The sequence below is a fragment of the Xiphias gladius genome, chromosome 1 (genome assembly GCF_016859285.1).
Source record: "Xiphias gladius isolate SHS-SW01 ecotype Sanya breed wild chromosome 1, ASM1685928v1, whole genome shotgun sequence".
In the NCBI taxonomy this organism is placed as follows: domain Eukaryota; kingdom Metazoa; phylum Chordata; class Actinopteri; order Istiophoriformes; family Xiphiidae; genus Xiphias; species Xiphias gladius.
This window is the reverse complement of record NC_053400.1, coordinates 31651089-31668673: the sequence shown is the minus strand read 5'-3', so window position 1 is coordinate 31668673 and position 17585 is coordinate 31651089. Positions and strand designations below refer to the sequence as shown.

The following is a 17585-nucleotide window of genomic DNA, read 5'->3' as shown; positions in this document are numbered from 1 at the left end:
AACGTCTTCCAGGGGGTAAAGCTTCATACTCAGAATATAAAATATGTGACGGGTCCTTCACTAGTCCGTGTGCTCGTCTGATTCACTAGACAGTTCACTAGATAGAATGGAGGGACGTCTATTCTTTATTTATTTAATCGTCTGTTTGATTGTTTTTGTGGAAACGTCTCACTTTCCACGGCTCTGAATGAAAACGCTTGTGTCTTTTGAGGTTTTTGAGATATTCTGTCCCAGACAATGGGACCAAAAAGCGTAACCTCCTCGACGGAGGTGATTAAAGCTGATTCTTTAGCAGCAGGTACCTTTTGCTTGTTTTCAAACGCAGTGAACAACAATTGAAATGTTGCTTTTGAAGTATGTGTCATTACAACAGTGCTCGTACCTCAGGGGGTAGAGAGGCTCAGGAATAGCTCAGGTACTTTGAAAGAAAATAGAAATTATGATTTATATTTAAAAAAAACAAAACATATCTACATCAAGGCTGGATTACCAAGTGGGCAAAGCAGGCAACTGCCCAGGGGCTTCCACATCAACTCCATATCATTTGGGTCTGGAGGTAATTTGATTAATCAGAATTTTTCTGAAATTTGCACCACTGAGGCACAAAATCGGCAATGACGGGGCCGCCATCCTCCGTCCTCCGTCCTCCATCCGCCATCCTCCATCTTATAGCCTTGTCCTACAGATGGACTCTGTCCAAGTGGAGTTTTAAGACCATAATCATTTTAGTCGATGTTGAGATGATTTGTTGTAAAGTGTGCCATCAAATTGCTTCTGTTTTTACTGTGTCAAGTAATAAACACACAGACAACCTCAGGCTAGGTTGTATTATTCCACCTTAGAAGTACTCTAAGGCCTCAGCCAACAATTACTTTCGTTATCAATATAAATAATTATTTTCATAGATAATGTATTGTTCAGTGTATAAAGTGTCTGAAAAGAGAGGTCAAAGGCCCATCATTATTCCCTGAAGGCCATAATTAACATTAACTTAGCATCAAATAGCATTTATTTTGTCTGACCAACAGTCAAAAACCCAAAGATTTAAAATTTACTGTCATAGAAAACTGGAAAAACTAGAAAATATTCACAATTGAGAAGCCGGTAGCAATTAATTTTTGGCATTTTAGCCTAAAAAAAAAAAAAAAGACTTTTTACGATAAATCAATTAAATCAATCGAAATTGTTGCAATTAATTGTCTGTCAACCGACTGCTCAACTAATAATTTCAGCTGTAGCGTATTGGTTGGTTTGCGGATGGCTGGGGAAATAATGAAACTGCCATGTACAGTTGGGGGGGGTCAATGCACACATTTTGCCCCCGGGGGCCATGATCTACATATTTGTGTGTGGGAGGACAATAAATACACAAACAGGAGGGATGATCTTTTTCTAATTTATTGTCACAATAACCTTCCTGTATCAATAGGTCAAGTGCACAGTTTCTGATCAACCTGAGTAAGTTGTAACGCCACAAGTGAGAGTCCCTGACAGCCTAGTTAGGAAACTATTAGAAAAATCGAAATGAACAATTAACCGTGATGGGTAAGTCATCTGACTTCTGCTGGACCACGTAGTTGTGGTACAAACGTAAACTTGACCAAACCAACTGAAAAAAAAAAAGAAAAAAAAAATGAAAGAAGAGACCTAAACACAGACAATTCAGAAATCACCATGTTTTCCATGAATATTCTACTGAAACAAACCAAAAAGTAAAGCAAACGTCTTCCTGGAACGTGTGAAATAAGAGGCTGAACATTGCAAAATGACTGGTGTGGTCCTTTAACTCTCCTTGAAATCTCAGTGTCTCTCCCTGTGATTCTCCGCAGACTCAGGCAGGAGAAGGAAAAGTCTACAAGTGTCTGTTCAATCACAAGTTTGAAGAGGCCATGTCGGAAAAGGTACGACCACCCAAACACCTCACGGCTTGGAGAGCTGGAGGATTCCCGTGGACCCATGAGTCTACAGACCCAGTTGTGTTTTGAGTCATTCTGTGGGGAACTCGTTGGTTGACCCGTACTCACCTCTTTCTCATCTCTTTCCCCCGCCAAAGTGCCGTGACGCTCTCACAACCCGTCAGAAGCTGATCTCTCAGGACTACCGAGTCAGTTACTCTCTGGCCAAGGCCTGCAAGCTGGACCTGAGGAAGCAGCGCTGCAGCCTGGACACCAACCTGCCGCGAGCCCGCGAGGCCCGGCTGTCCTACCTGCTGCTGTGCCTGGAAGCCGCCGTCCACCGCGGTGAGATTTACACCTTTGTTAGATAACCAATCGTTATTTCAGGACGTTTATGGCTACAAGGAAAACTACAACCCCCACTAGGCTTAGGCTTGTTTCTAGTTTCATAACTGGGTTATTTCCTAATAGATTTGTCATTGCGTGGAAAAAATATGGGAGGGTGTTTCCTACATTTATTCTATTCCAGCATCTTGGTTTTGTGTCTGACACAACGGAGAAACTTTGCGTCACAAAGTTGTGGGACCGGGACGAGCGCTAAGCTCGTCACTGCGTGCTGAGTGACAGAGTCATTCGTTTTAACGATCGCTGATCTGACGCCAAATCCGTGCACAGTACTTACACATGGGCGCGGGCAGTAAAACAAGTGAAAGCGGCCCATGAACCGTGACAAGTAAAAAAAAAAAAATCAACCCTGCCCGATCAATCTTGTTTACTGACAGCAGATGAAGTTCGATGCTCTGACGACGGCAGAGCTGCCCACAAACGTTTAAAATTACTGCTGACCAGGTGTTAGATTTTAATTTGATTTCATCTTTTTCTGCTACCATTCTTTGCAGCATTGGAAAGGCTAAGAGTTATTCATCAGTTTTTAATATAATATATGAACAGGAAGAATAGACACACACAGTCTACGAATACCATACTGATACTATGTTGTAAGAGGGGAGTATAATTAACACACATAGTAACTACAGCAGAGAAATACCATAGGTGTATTTTTTAAATATTACAGTGATATTTGAAGTTATATACAGGAATGTAAAGTATGTTAAAGTCAGTCCAAAAGTGCTAAACCTGACCTGATGTTTTAGTACCCGACCGGAAGGCGATGTTTTTTTTTTTTGTTTGTTTGTTTTGTTTTTTTTTGCACAATTACTTGTGGTGCAAAATTATCTGAAAATGAAAATAAATCTAACGTTTTGTGATCTATGTGGAATTTTTGCAACACACAGGAATTTTTGTGGATGAGCAATTTCTGACCTGTAGGGGGCGGCAGGAATTCAAAACAAACCTCACTAAAACTAAAGTTTCTCAGTTTACTGTTGACTGGTCAGGCATTTACAGCTTAAGTGTTTACACATGGAGCGGTCACACAGCAATAATATCCATCCACTGGAGTCATGTTTGTGTCCACCTGCTCAAAGTCCGTCCAATATTCGGTTTCCCTTTAGCTCTGTTTTTGGTCTCCACCAACTCCAGAGAAAAATATCTGGCTCTTCAGCTGCCAAATGCTCCGCTTTCTCCACCACCTCGTCGCTGTCTGTCTGCCGTTTGGTTTTTTTGGGCTCGCCCCGGTTTTTCTGCAAACAGTTGCATATGTTTTTACGTGAGGGATTTGTTGAGCGCCGTGAAACTCGCCGTGCAGTACAGTATTCACCTCCCTTGTGTCATCAGGGGCAGACTGTGTCAGTAATGATGGGATCTTGTGCCGTGCAGGTCGTCCGGTCAGCGGGGAGTGTCAGGGGGAGATGCTGGACTACCGGCGGATGCTGATGGAGGATTTCTCCCTGAGCCCGGAGATCGTGCTTCACTGCCGGACGGAGATCGAGGCCCACTGCTCCGGCCTGCACCGCAAAGGACGCACGCTGCACTGCCTGATGAGAATCGGACGCGGCGACCGCAGCGCCGCCGTCGACAGCGTCTGCCAGAGCGCCGTAAGTAACTTGGGTGTCACAGCTGAGAGGCGGGACTGTGGCTGGACAGGCCGCTAACCAATAGCCTGACTTGTTATTGTGCTTTGCTTTGGTTCAGATAGTAGACAGATATTAGCAATTTGACTTGGCTTTTTGTGTGTAGCCTGACAAAGCTTAGGGGGGTATTTTCTTCTAAAATGTTCGTCTAAATAATTCGCCTAAAACTTTTTTCTGAATAAATCTGAATTGAGTGAGAGTCCTGACAGTTTCAGAATCAGGCTTTAGTTTCTATCTATACACTAACTCATTTAACTAATTAAATGACTACTATTTTAAAAAATTCACGTTACGTGACCATCGAAAACCATCTAAAACCTCTCCCCATTGGTAATTCAGGGGTCGGGTGCATCTGGTGGGAGATTTTCTACTCTACAACTGCCGGTTCAGTTTTTTTTGTTTTGTTTTTTTTCTCCACTGACATTGTTAGATTAAGTGTTTATAATAGCAGTGAGAGGTCCTCCAAAAAAGTAATTTAAGGCTTAAACGGCTCTCTTTCTACGTGACAGTTTTCCCATGATTTTCAGCCTGTGGATATTGGGACCAAATTGGACCTGATGCTTTTGAAATCGAGGTTCACTGCTCCGGCCTGGAGCGGTGGCGGTTAAATAGCTTGTTTATCAATAAATAAAATCAAGCTGACGTTTCATTTTTTTTTTTCTAAACTTTGTTTTGGCTGCAGCTGCAGACTCTGATCCAGTCCGCGGACCCCGGAGCCGACTACCGGATCGACCGTGCACTCAACGAGGCCTGCGAGTCCGTGATCCAGACCGCCTGCAAACACATCCGCACCGGAGACCCAATGTGAGCTGGTTACACACACGCACACACACGCATATTGTGTGCATTATAACTATCACTAACTAATGTCAAAGTATCTCAGCTTTTAAAAGGTGAAAAATTTGCAGGGTATCTGCAGATCTTGAAAGTCTTGAAAAGCAAAGTATTAAATTTGACTTGGTGAACACTGCAGAAACCCTGTTTTTGTCCTTTAACGTCGCTGAACATGAGTTTGACAAATCGTTAATTAATTTTGTATGGCCTAGTAGACACTGATCCATCATCCGTGTGCGTGCGTGCGTGCAGGATCCTGTCGTGCCTGATGGAGCATCTGTACACGGAGAAGATGGTGGAGGACTGTGAGCACAGACTGCTGGAGCTGCAGTACTTCATATCCAGAGACTGGAAGTGAGTCTGCGCTGTGATTCAGGAGGAACCAGTGAATCTGAATCCATCAGCTGATCAGTTTCTTCTGCCCTTCACACCGTTTAGCTGCTTCAGATAAATTCAGTTAGTTGGTTTTGATTTGACATTTTTAAACGCAAAGATCGAAACACTATTGACCTGACAGTTAATATTCCATAGATACACATACAATACTGACGGCTAATGATGTTGAACGTCACGGTTCAATCTTGACCTCGGAAATAGTAGTTTAACGAAAGACTCTCAGCTCAAGGTTCACTTACTTGCTGATTCCTGAGTTTTCATCAAGTCTATGTGGCTCCTGCATCACAGGTTGTAGTCTCTGAAACCGTGTTGTGAAGATGGAGCCAAAGCAGTTGTACAAGCTCCGTCTAGATCAGGTCATACCTGGTGATAACGTTGCTCATCACAGCCGCGCAGATGACACTCGGGTTTACTTAGCTGGTGAAAGAGCTGCAGGGTGTCTGCGGTCCCTTAGACCCACTCTGTCGGGGCTCAGAGCAGGTAAAACGCTGGGCGCAATTGCATTTCAAAGACCAGATGGAAATCTCTGTGTTTGGCAACAGGAAGGAAGGAATGAAAGCTACTGCTCAGCTTCATTCCAGAGCCATAAAGACGAAAATCAAAGTTCAAGGCAACGACCAAACCAGCGCCATAAATTTTTTTTTTTTTCTCGCTAATTGTTTTTGAATGTCGTCCTAATGCTTCTCTTGGCCTCTGTGCTTGAGACGCGGTATATAAATAAAGCTGCCCTGCCTTTAGGATAATGAACTGGCAATAAGAAGGGGGGAAGCCTTGGGTCCCACAGGCCGATACAGTCCTAGGACCATGTGAAAATAGTTAGTCATGAGAATAATCTCCAGATGATGCGAAGAAAAAAAAGTAAGAATTCACCTTCTAGTATCGCTCCTCAGACCTCGGTCCCAGAAATCTAAATTTGAAGAAAGCAGTGTAATTTCCTTCCCCTGTCTCCCAGACTGGACCCCATCCTGTATAAGAAGTGTCAGGGTGACGCCGCCCGGCTCTGCCACACCCACGGCTGGAACGAGACCAGTGAGCTGATGCCGCCGGGCGCCGTCTTCTCCTGCCTCTACCGCCACGCCTACCGCACCGAGGAGCAGGGACGCCGGGTACGGTGACGCCGGGAACACACACTCTGAGTCCTGATGCTGGACCACTCTGGCTTGGATGTGTCTTCCTTTCTTTTCTTTTGGTCTCTGGTTGTATTTGGTGTATAGAGGATGCTTCCTCTCCCTCTCTCTCTCTCTGGCAGCACGGTCAGCAGGTATAGCTCTGATGTTGGTTTTTTTAAAATTCAACAGGTAAACCCAGCCGAGCAGGTAGGTGGACGTAAATCCATCAGCACTGATAGCGGTGAAGGGTTCAATTGATTATGATGACGGCAGGGATTTGATCCGTGCCTGGCAGACACTGACAGGCTGGAGCGATTTGATGCCAGTTTGTAAGTGTCTGTTTTAAAAATCCAACCACTGAAATCAAAATGGAAATCAGTCTTAAAATCAGAGGGGAGCCGGGGGGGGGGGGTTAGCTCCCCCAAAAGAGACACTGCCGTTTCTATTTATCATGGCTCATATTGTTTTGTGCGTCCGTGTGTAATTATTCTAAACAAATAGATTTTTTATTTCATGCAGTGACAAATGAATAGTGAAACAAATTAGTTCTGAGACTAGAAACAGGCCTAACTTGTTATTTATCCTATTAATGGGCTGGTGGGTACAAGAGGCAGCGGTAAACATTTGAAAAATACACAATAAAAATCTCAATGTAATTGATAATAACAAAAGGTTTATTTCCCAATAATTTCTCGAGAGCTTCCTTGAAAGAACCATGTAGTTAAATGCTAATTACAGGAAAAGCGGAGACAAAGGTCTGAGAGTGTTATTTTAATTAGTTCAGTTAGTTGTGCTGAGTTTATTATTGACTTCCAGATGAATTTCCATGAAGGAAATTGCTTCCCAGTGAAACTGTATCACTCATTCCTTCATTATTGTGTGTTTTTGTTTGTTTTTTTTGGAGACACGTTTCACATTTTGCATGTGCAGCTCACCCGCTGTCCTCTGAATGACAGTGTCTAGGTTGTGCCCGTTTAGCATGCAGAAATAGCCGGAAGTGGACCAACGGATCGCGCTCTGTTTTACCTGTGATCACTACCAGAGTGTCTGGTTCTTTCCAGGAGACTTCTCAGGAGGGTTATTCGGAAGTGAATTTGTTTTTACAGACCCGTTACATAAAGCGCAACCTAATAAAAATATTATTTAACAGCAACAAGGGCAATCATCAGTACCGGAACTATTCCATCAGCATCGTTTTGATCATTGTGATCCTCTATGGTTGACCAGTAGTGTAGGTCATAAAGAAATGCAGTGGTAGTAAAAACCTGGTTGCCGTCCTCAGATTCAGAGGCAGTTTGGATCCAGACCCGCAGGAAGCGGCCGCACCGTACGTCTTTGACTGAGTTTTTTGTCTGTGGATCTGAGGGCTCTACCGGGGACATACTGTCACATCAACTAATCAAGTAATCAGGGGCCAGTCCACAAACACATTCACAGACAAGAACAAGAACTTTAAACAGGGTTTCTGCAGGACACGTCACGCAAAGCCTTGAACACAGTTCCCACAAAAGAGCCTAAAATTCCATTTATAAAGGTCTTGAATAGTTTTTCTTTCCTGTCGATTTTAGAAAAAACTTCAATTAAGGAATGAATTATTTACTTTTTGAACCTTTGGTTGATCTGTCCTTCAATGTTCGGCTGCTTTATCTGTGTCCAGGCATGGACGGATCATGAGACAAGGGGCCTCTGGGCACAGACATTTTGTTATGTAGCAGCCTTGTGCTTAGAAAGTTTAAATTAATTTCTTCCCTCGTCAGCCTACACTCAATACCCGATAATGACAAAGTGAAAACAGAATTTTAGACATTTAAAAAACTAAAACAGAAAAACCGAAATGTCAGATTGACATAAGCATTCAGACCCTTTACTACGACGGTTGAAATTTAGCTCACAATGGATTTGAAAGGAAGCCGTCGAGATGTGACTGAAGTGTCGACTTTCAGCTTTGATTCAAGGGGTTTAACAAAATTACACATGAACCGTTGAGGAGTTACAGCCATTTTTATACACAGTCAGCGCTTGTCAGTATATATATTCGGTGCTTGGATGAAAATCCTTTGCTTTGCAGTCAGTGACTGCCTGAAGTCAGGAAACCCCACTTGAATTAAAGCTGACAGTCTCCACTTCAATCAGATCTTAACGGCTTTGTTTCAGATCCATCGTGTACAGAGGCAAAATTACGAAAAACTATGTCACTGTCCAAATACTTATGTACCTAACTGTATAAGTATATGTCAGTACAGTACATGTGCAGTTAAATAACAAGAAAATGGAACTGCCGTAGATTTGTTTGAGGAGACCCTTTGTCCATCAGGGAGCACCGACAGATTTATTTTGACTATAAAATGTCCCGCTCAGTACAAACCCTGGTCACAGTGTTTTTAAGAAAAAACCCTGATATTAAATCTACGGCGTCAGTACTGGGATCGGCCTCAATAATTTAGTTTCATCAGGCTTTAGTAAGAACTCATGTACAGGGTTGGAATGTAACTAAGTACATTTACTCAAGTACTGTACTTAAGGTATTAAGGTATTAATGTTTTTTGCTTTTACCTTTTACTGCATGAGCTTAATTCAACTGCTGCAGTTACTATGTACTTTTACAAATTAAGTCTTTACATAAACATTTCAAACAACTTTTTATAAAACGGTTTATCGTAGATTAAACTACGCATCATGATATACAAGCCGAGCCAGTTACACTGATCGATTCATTTATTGGTGTATTGACAGAATATTAATTTGCAACTACTTTCGAAAATTCCAAATATTTCATGTTTCCAGGTTCTTCAGTGTCTGGATTTGCTTCCTTTTCTTTGAATTATTTTAATCATTAAATTTTATTTATTATTTTACGATTTTGAGGTTTCAACTGTTGGTTGTCACAAAAACAAACAGTGTGAAACAGTGTCACTTCAGGCTCTGGGTGACTGTGATTCTCACTATTTTCTTAATTTTTTCACAAGCCAAACAATCAATTGATTAATCAAAAAAATCAGAGTCAGAAGATTGATCCATATGAGGAAAAAAAAACAATATATCATCAGCTGCAACCTGATATCAAAAAGTAAAAAACTAGCTCTACCTCAACCAACTACAAGAATAAAATGCTACTTAAACATTAATGAATGAGAAGTAACCATCTTATGATATAATATATAATGTTATAAAATTATATAACACACTTTCAGGGCATGTTTTTCTACTTTTAGAACTTTTACTTTTGATACTTTCAGTACATTTCCCTGATTATTGTTACTGCAGTGACATTTTTCAATTCAGGACTTTTAACTGTAAATGGAGTATTTATACAGTGCGGATGTGAATACTTCCTCCACCACTGCTTATGTGTGTGTGTGTGTGTGTGTGTGTGTGTGTGTGCGCGCGCGGGGTGCAGTTATCTCGGGACTGTAAGGTGGAGGTTCAGAGGATTCTCCACCAGAGGGCGCTGGATGTGAAGTTGGACCCCGAGCTCCAGAAACGCTGCATGACCGACCTCGGCAAGTGGTGCAGCGAGAAGACCGACACTGGACAGGTGAGACGCGCCGGTACTGTCACCCCCGCTGATATCGGCCGTCACAGTTTTCTGTCGGTGTCATCGATCAGAGCAGAACATTCATAGACATAGACATGTCGTGTCTGTTTACTGTAAACTTTACTGCTGAGCATTTCCCACATCTGTGTGTGTGTGTGTCCGTCTCCAGGAGCTGGAGTGTCTGCAGGATCACTTGGAGGACCTGGTTTCCGCCTGCAGGGACGTGGTGGGCAACCTGACAGAGCTGGAGTCAGAGGTCAGAGCTCACCAACATTAGCCAGCAGCAACCAGGAGACACTGGTCGTCACATTAACTTTAGCCGGCAGCCAGAATAAACGGCACGAGCTCGGCTCTCAGGAGTTGATGTTCTCCGGGGCTGATGTAAATTCATTTCAGTATGCGGATCACCGGGACCTGCGACCGTGGTTTAAAACGGAATTATTCCTACACCGTGAACCTAATTGTGCATTTTGCAGTTTTTGTGCCGCATGTCAAGGTTTTTCTGTTTTCCCAGTTTTTCCTCTGATGTGGGTGAGGTGATGAAATGAGTGTTTTTGTCTCAACTTCCTGTCTCCGTTTCTTTCCCTCCGTTGGCTGCAGGACATCCAGATTGACGCTCTGCTCATCAGAGCCTGTGAGCCCGTCATCCAGGCCCACTGCCACGTGAGCGCACACACACACACACACACACACACACACACACACTTTACTACACGTATCCAGCTGTATGCAAAAGTTTGGGCTCCCCGGGCAAATTACATGTTTTTTGTCGGTTAAGCGAAAAGAAGTAAATCAAACCCCTGCAGCAAACAGACATTAATATGAGCCTTTCTTCAAATGTTAATGTTCTGTTACTTTTTATTTCGTGAACTTAAAAAAAAAATAAAAATAGTAATTGTGGCACGTCTAAAAGTTTGGCTGCTGTTCTACTTGTAAAACACAAAAGCCTTAATGAACTCGTTGGGTCTTGTAAGGCAGGTCAGGAACCGTCATTAGGAATATTCAGCAGACGGTAAAGTCTCTGCCTCTCCAAACCTTGCGCTAACACTCAACAACCACGGGCTGCTCGAAGCAGCTGACTGTGGATCTGAGGATGAAGCCGACTGACGTTACAGAGCAGGGGAGGCTATAAAAAGATATCAGAGAGCTTCCAGCTCGAAGTGTCCACAGGCTGAGACGTCGTTAAGAAATGGCAGTCAAGGGAAACTGTGGCAGTCAGGACAAAATCTGGACCTCCAGATAAAACTGCAGGTCTGCCGGGCAGAAAGCAAAACCCCCACGTGACTGCAGAGGAGCTGCGGGAAGGTTCCGCTGACGCGGGAGTGGTGGTGCCCCGTTCACTGGTTCACTGTGCAGCGTCGATGCAGAAAAAACAGGGTCTGCATGGAAGAGTCATCAGGAGGAAAACCTCACCTGTGACCTCATCACAAAAGTCAACATCCGAAGTCCGCAGAGCAACATCTGGATAAGCCAGAGTCCATTTGGAAACGAGTGCTGTGGACAGATGGCGTTATAACTGAGCTCTCTGGCCACAGTCACCGACAGTGTGTTTGGGGGGGGGGGGGGCAGCATTTGATGAAACATGACACTTTGGCAGCTGTTAAACATGAAGGTGGAAATATTATTTTTTTTGGGTCGTGTGGCAGCCAGTGTCACAGGAAACACTGTGCTGGTGGAGAAAAGACTGGATTCCACCAAATATCAGCAGATTCCGGAGTCAAGAAAGTAAAAACTGAAAAGAGGCTGGCTTCTACAACAGGACCATGATCCAAAGCGGGCCTCAAAGTCCACCATGGGGGGTTACTAAGTACTAACTTAGTAGGGTGTCCAAACTTTTGCTCAGGCCACAATCCCTGTTTAATTTTTCAGTTTTGATATAAAAAGTAACATTAACATATTAACAAAGGCTCATATTAACGTCTGTTTGCTGCTGGGGTTGGATTTACTTCTTTTCGCTTCAAAAATAAACAAAACCCGTCATTTGACCAAGATTTTGCATGAAACCGTTTACACAGATAAACAGGAGGTGGACAAAATAACAGTCCACAATCTACGGCAAAGAAATCTAGGAGCCCTGCAGTAAATCCTATATTGTGACGGTCTCCATGTTCAGGTTGACCTGGTGTCAGAGAGATTTTGACTCTAAGGTCATTTTAACACATTTTGTGTTCCTGGATAAAATGCTAAATCCAGTGTATATTTACGGTCCCAAAGCAACGATTTCTGATGTTTTCGGCGCCAAAATCGGGACAAATCTTTCTGATCTTTCTTCCTGTGTCACCCAAAGCTTTTCCAAAACATTCAGATGGTGGGAGCGTAATAAAGTAGGGCTTTAGAGTTCAGCTGCGTTTTATGTTTTATTTCCTTCAATCCTCTGTAAAAAAAAACCCCAATGTTTTGGATCGTGTGTGTGTGTGTGTGTGTGTGTGTGTGTGTGTGTGTGTCGTAGGACGTGGCTGATAACCAGATCGATACAGGAGATCTGATGGAGTGTCTGGTGCAGAATAAACACCAGAAGGAGATGAACGACAAGTGTTCGGTCGGCGTTACACACTTCCAGCTGGTCAGTTCTCTTGAAAACATACACGTGTTTCTCTGTCTCTCACGTTACACACAGTCTCTAGTTTGACTGTAGGTACTTAAAAAAACCGTGAACCTGTCCTTTAAGTGTTTCACATTAGATTTAAGTTAGAATTTGTTTCAGTTAAGTTTTTTTTATGTTAAAATAACAGAAATTTGAATCCCTCTTCCACAACGAGTTCGCTAACATGAGTGTTTTTTGTTCTCTTTCTGGGAGAGTGCCGTCTGAAACAGCTGTGACTGTATCTTGCGGTCGTTCTAACCTCCTCTGGACTGACAGCCGGTCTCTCACATAAACACCGACCTGCTCGCCTCGCATCTATAAGAGCGTGAAACTGTAATGGACAAAAGAGAGCGAAATGGAAAATAGAGGAGACGGAGGTCACTGTTTTGCTGTGGTTGTTGCCGTTTAATGATGACACGTCTCTCTCCCTCCTTGTGCTCGACTTTCAGATTCAAATGAAGGATTTCCGGTTCTCCTATAAATTCAAGATGTCCTGCAAGGAGGACGTTCTGCGCTTGTGTCCAAACATCAAGAAAAAGTGAGTTCAGTTTCCACGAAAACCATCCTGAAAACTGGACAACAGAAATTAGCATTTGAGCTTTTCCCCCTCCTCCCTTTCGTTTTTTTACCTGTGTAAAACACCCGGTCAGCAGCGAGTCCCAACGTTTCGTGCGTCCAGCGGATCGGATTTGGACATAATGGACATAACTCACGCTTTCCCCTGCAGGGTGGATGTCGTCATCTGTCTGAGCACCACGGTGAGGAACGACACGCTGCAGGACGCGAGGGAGCAGCGGGTTTCTCTGAAATGTCGTAAACAGCTGCGAGTGGAGGAGCTGGAAATGGTGCGCGTGCACACACACACACACACACACACACAGCCTACCCCCTCCCTGACTTATTGTCACTCACACTAGGGGCATTTTCACACGGGCGTTTTTTGGGATAGGCCCGTCAGTCTTTGTGGGCTTTTAACTGAGCGCAGTGACTTTCAAACAAGGAACATCAACGTCACTTCATACAGAGGCTCTTGCTCAGGGGCCCTGTTCAGTAATTCATACATGGGTCTAGGTCACACTAATTATGTATGTATACTGTGTACATATATTATTATCTTTCTAGGGAATTAGGACTGGATGTCCCCACTGATCTCCCGATTCGATTACAGCTCCATCAGATAAACCAAAGTTGCATAAAGTCGCTCGTTGGAATTTATCCTGTGAACTGAAATTTCTTCCACATCGTTCAATATCAAATTGCGTGAAGTGCACGTTATAGGCTAAACTGTGGAATTATTTTAAGGGATTTATTTTCCTCGGCAAATGTAAAACACGACACATCTATGTTTTTTAGGTCTACACGTGCAAAACATTTGAGCAAGAATAAAAAAAAACCAAAAAACAGAAACCCGAGAACTTACAGGGTCGTCATCATTATCCATATTTTAAGAAATAAATGCCGTCCCATACAGCTGCACATGGACTGTCAGTGGCGCGGAGAGTACAGACACTTGAACCATCGCTCACCTTGAGCACAGACAGGACAGGAAGTGAGAGTCTGCTCACTGATTCATCTGCACTGTTTGTGTCGACAGGACGTCGGCCTGACATCTGCAGATGGCCGTTAGCCGGCGTTGGCTCCCCGGCAGGGGACGGACTGGATGATATCTCTCCGACACACACAAGCAGAGCTCAGACCAGTGCGCTCAGAGTCTCCTTTCAGGCGGTCGCTCTCGTAGAAGCGAATCTCTCGATTCACCGGGAGGTCAGCCAGGGTTAGCTCGGCTCCCTGAGTCATGACGGTCCTGTAACCTGCGGCGGCTCCACGTCCACTGTTGTTGCTCTCGCCACGGTTTACGACACTGTCACGGCTCGAGGCGGCTAACAGAGCCAACCGTCACCCGCGTTTAATTTCTGACTTAAAATAACCTTTTTGTGCGCGTTTGTAATAACTCGATTTCCACAGAGCAAATTTAAACCACAACATTTTACACATCACGCAGCCCAGACTGAACCACTTACAACTACCAACCACTGCGCACACACAACATTTAGCACAGACGCACAGGTTTACTGAGAGAAGGCGCAAATGCAAAGATCGATCTTGGGATTTTAAGAATCGATGTTGGATCGTTCAAATTTTTAAAATGCGATTATCGGGAAAAACAAATCGGAAAATCAATTTGTTTTTATCCAGCCCTACAAGGAATTATAGTTATATACAGCTGGGAAATACTGAAAAAAATGGGATATAAATCCATGTACAACGTACATGATTTTAGGTCTTACTGTTTATCTCCTGTCTCTCCGTGTCCAGTATGACTGGGAAAAAGGGGATGAGTTTCATTCTATGTGGTATTAAACAGTCGTACCTGTAATTCGGTGAACGTGCCAGGCGATGACACACCAGGAAACGTTGCAGATGCAGCGAGATAAAAGCCGTGTCCTGTTTTCTGCTCGCAGTCCGAGGATATTCGCTTGGAACCAGAGTTGTACGATCCCTGTAAATCTGACATCAGCCGGCTTTGTCCCAACGTGAACTTTGGCAACGCTCAGGTATGAAGCATCAGACACAGTAGAAACGTTACGAACATCAGAGCCAAAATCAAAATCTCTCTCCTCATTTTTCTTCTTCTCCTCCTGCTCCTTCCCCATCCCTTTTCTCCCCCCCTGATCTCCCACGTCCTCCACCTCCGCGTCTTCTTCTCTTCTCCTCCACTTCTCTCATCAAAATCTTCCTTTTGTCTCTCTCTACTCCTCCCTCCTCCTACCGTATTCCTTTCCTCTCCCCCTTTCTTCCTCATTACTCCTCTTTTCCTCCCTCGCTTCTCCTCCCTCTCCCTCCTCCTGATCTTCTTCCATGCGCTCTTTCTCCCCCATCGCCCCCTCCCTATCCTCTCTTCTCCTCTCACTATCTCCTCCTCCTTCCCCATTTCTTTTCTCTCCTCCTCTTCTTTCTATTCCTTTATTCCCTCACCCCCCCTTTTCCGTTCAATCACCTTCTCTCCTTCCCTCCTTCACCCTCTAATCTCTCCTCCTCCTCCTCCTCCTCCTCTTCTTCTCCTCTCTTCCTTCACCCTCTCCTCTCTTCTTTGCTCCTCGGTCTTCTCTTCCCATTTTTTTTTTTTTTTCTTTTTCCTCTTATCTTTTTCTCTCTCTGCTCTCCTTGGCTCCGTCTCCCTCTTCTCCTCCCTTTCTCTCCCTCCCCTTCCCCCCGTGCACCTCCTCAGATGATCGAGTGTCTGAAGGAGCAGAAGAAGCAGCTCAGTCAGCGCTGCCACCAGCGGATCTTCAGGCTGCAGGAGGTGGAGATGACCGACCCCGAGCTCGACTACCAGTTGATGCGAGTCTGCAAGCAGATGATCAAGGTGAGGAGGAGGAGGAGGAGGAAGGGGGGGGGTACTGTGATTTTTACTTCTGATATCAATACCACTTATTTTAAATCTGAATTCCCAATAATTGATACGTTTGGCAACATAGTAAGTTTATCATGAAATAAAATATATACTCTAAACTACGAGACACTGGTTTCCTCTCTAAAAACGTGTTGTATTTTATAAACTTATCCCGTCTTTTATGTAGAATATAAAAATGAAAATAAACTGTAGCTGTCAAACAAATGTGGCGGAGTAGGAAGTTAAATACGTCACAGTGAAAAGTAGTGGAGTAGAACTGTAAAGTATTAGACAATAGAAGCGCTCGAGGAAAGTACTCGAGAAAATTCCCTTGATTACTCTCCGCCTCTCGCTTTCAACCATTGTACCTACCGTGACTGTGCACTCATCATTTTCCTTTGCAGGGAGGTTATTAGCTACGTTTTTTGGATGCACTCATTTTCAGTTTTACCCCCAGATAAAGTGCCTCTCGATCCTCTAAACGGTTTTGGGTTCTGACTGAATTACAAACGCTCTGTCTGCAGCGGTTCTGTACCGAGGCCGACGCCAGAAAAGTCCTGCAGTGTCTGAAACAGAACAAAAACAGCGAGCTGATGGATCCCAAGTGTAAACAGATGATCACCAAGAGACAGATCACACAGAACACAGGTACACACACAGAAGCAACAGCTTAACGAGTCTGAATGCGACTCAACCGAAACCAGAATCCACATCCACCTCACCGGCACACCTGCATCCTCCCCCTCCTTCCTCCAGACTACAGGTTGAACCCGGTGCTGAGGAAAGCTTGTCGAGCCGACATCCCAAAGTTCTGCCAGTCCATCCTGAACAAGGCGAGCGAGGACAGCGAGCTGGAGGGCCAGGTCATCGCCTGCCTCAAACTCAAATACGCGGACCAGGTTAGACCGCAACTACATGGCAGCCAGCCTCAGGAACCGTGAAGGATTTGAAACGTCCTGGTTGTTGTTGTTATTGTTGTGTTAAACTGTGTGTTTCCTGGCCGGGGTTTGGTTCAGAGGTTGTCTCCAGACTGTGAAGACCAGATCAGAGTGATTCTCCAGGAGTCGGCGCTGGACTACAGACTGGACCCACAGCTGCAGATGCACTGCTCAGATGAGGTGCTCGCACGAACTCGTTTCCCATTTATGTTTATTTTGGCTCCCTGGCAGTTTCCACATCAAACCAGCTCTTTTGTTTTCCCCAGACCCGAGTCCTCCTTCTGTCTGTCTCACTCCTTTGGTTGTGTTGGAGTCTTGGTCATTATTATTATTTTTTTTTTGCATGTTTATATTCCTGTCTCTAGGGCCTATTCCTTTATTGTATGCCCCTGGGAACTCATAAGTCGCTATTCTTCTTTTTCTCAACCCAGACGGCTTGTGTATCCAAACGCCTCGTTTTGTACGCTGTCATGTGATATGTCAAAACTAATGAGAAAATTAGTCACAAAAAACGTTTTTTCTGTTTTTTCTCTCTTTTTCACATCCTCCTCCTCCTCTTGCAGATCTCCAGGTTGTGTGTGGAGGAGGCAGCAGCTCAGGAGCAGACCGGTCAGGTGGAAGAGTGTCTGAAAGTCAACCTGCTGAAAATCAAACAGGAGGCCTGTAAAAAGGTAAATATCTTATATACTACTACTTGACATAGTTAGCGACATGAAACCTTGTGATTTTATTAAATCTGCTTTGTATTAATGTGGCGATGCAGTCACTGCACAGACAGGGACTAAAACTCCCCCCCTCGCTGGTGTGTTCAGGTGTTTCTGGACTGTAGGAAAAATGAATGAAACGATCAACGAGGGTATAATTTGC

At 44.1% G+C, this 17585-nt stretch overlaps 1 protein-coding gene and 1 long non-coding RNA gene across 3 annotated transcripts in view; one reads left to right on the top strand and one right to left on the bottom strand.

Moving 5' to 3' along the window:
• The window catches only part of LOC120789187 (Golgi apparatus protein 1-like), a 36488-nt gene that overhangs the window by 14286 nt on the left and 4617 nt on the right, over positions 1-17585 (top strand). Inside the window, exons 6-24 of one of the 2 annotated variants that reach the window (XM_040125758.1) lie at positions 1830-1901; positions 2054-2240; positions 3675-3892; positions 4611-4732; positions 5015-5116; positions 6111-6264; positions 6457-6474; positions 9665-9802; positions 9972-10058; positions 10403-10465; positions 12252-12365; positions 12836-12924; positions 13114-13231; positions 14849-14941; positions 15616-15753; positions 16305-16428; positions 16537-16679; positions 16797-16898; positions 17282-17389. In XM_040125758.1, the coding sequence (XP_039981692.1) occupies positions 1830-1901; positions 2054-2240; positions 3675-3892; positions 4611-4732; positions 5015-5116; positions 6111-6264; positions 6457-6474; positions 9665-9802; positions 9972-10058; positions 10403-10465; positions 12252-12365; positions 12836-12924; positions 13114-13231; positions 14849-14941; positions 15616-15753; positions 16305-16428; positions 16537-16679; positions 16797-16898; positions 17282-17389 (2190 nt within the window). The remainder of the gene's footprint in view (positions 1-1829; positions 1902-2053; positions 2241-3674; positions 3893-4610; positions 4733-5014; positions 5117-6110; positions 6265-6456; positions 6475-9664; positions 9803-9971; positions 10059-10402; positions 10466-12251; positions 12366-12835; positions 12925-13113; positions 13232-14848; positions 14942-15615; positions 15754-16304; positions 16429-16536; positions 16680-16796; positions 16899-17281; positions 17390-17585) is intronic. The other variant, XM_040125766.1, reaches the window with a different exon arrangement.
• On the bottom strand, positions 3111-3713 carry LOC120789210. The gene is made up of 2 exons (XR_005707358.1): positions 3616-3713; positions 3111-3538 (listed from the first exon to the last, which is right to left on the bottom strand). It is a non-coding gene; the product is annotated as an uncharacterized LOC120789210 (long non-coding RNA).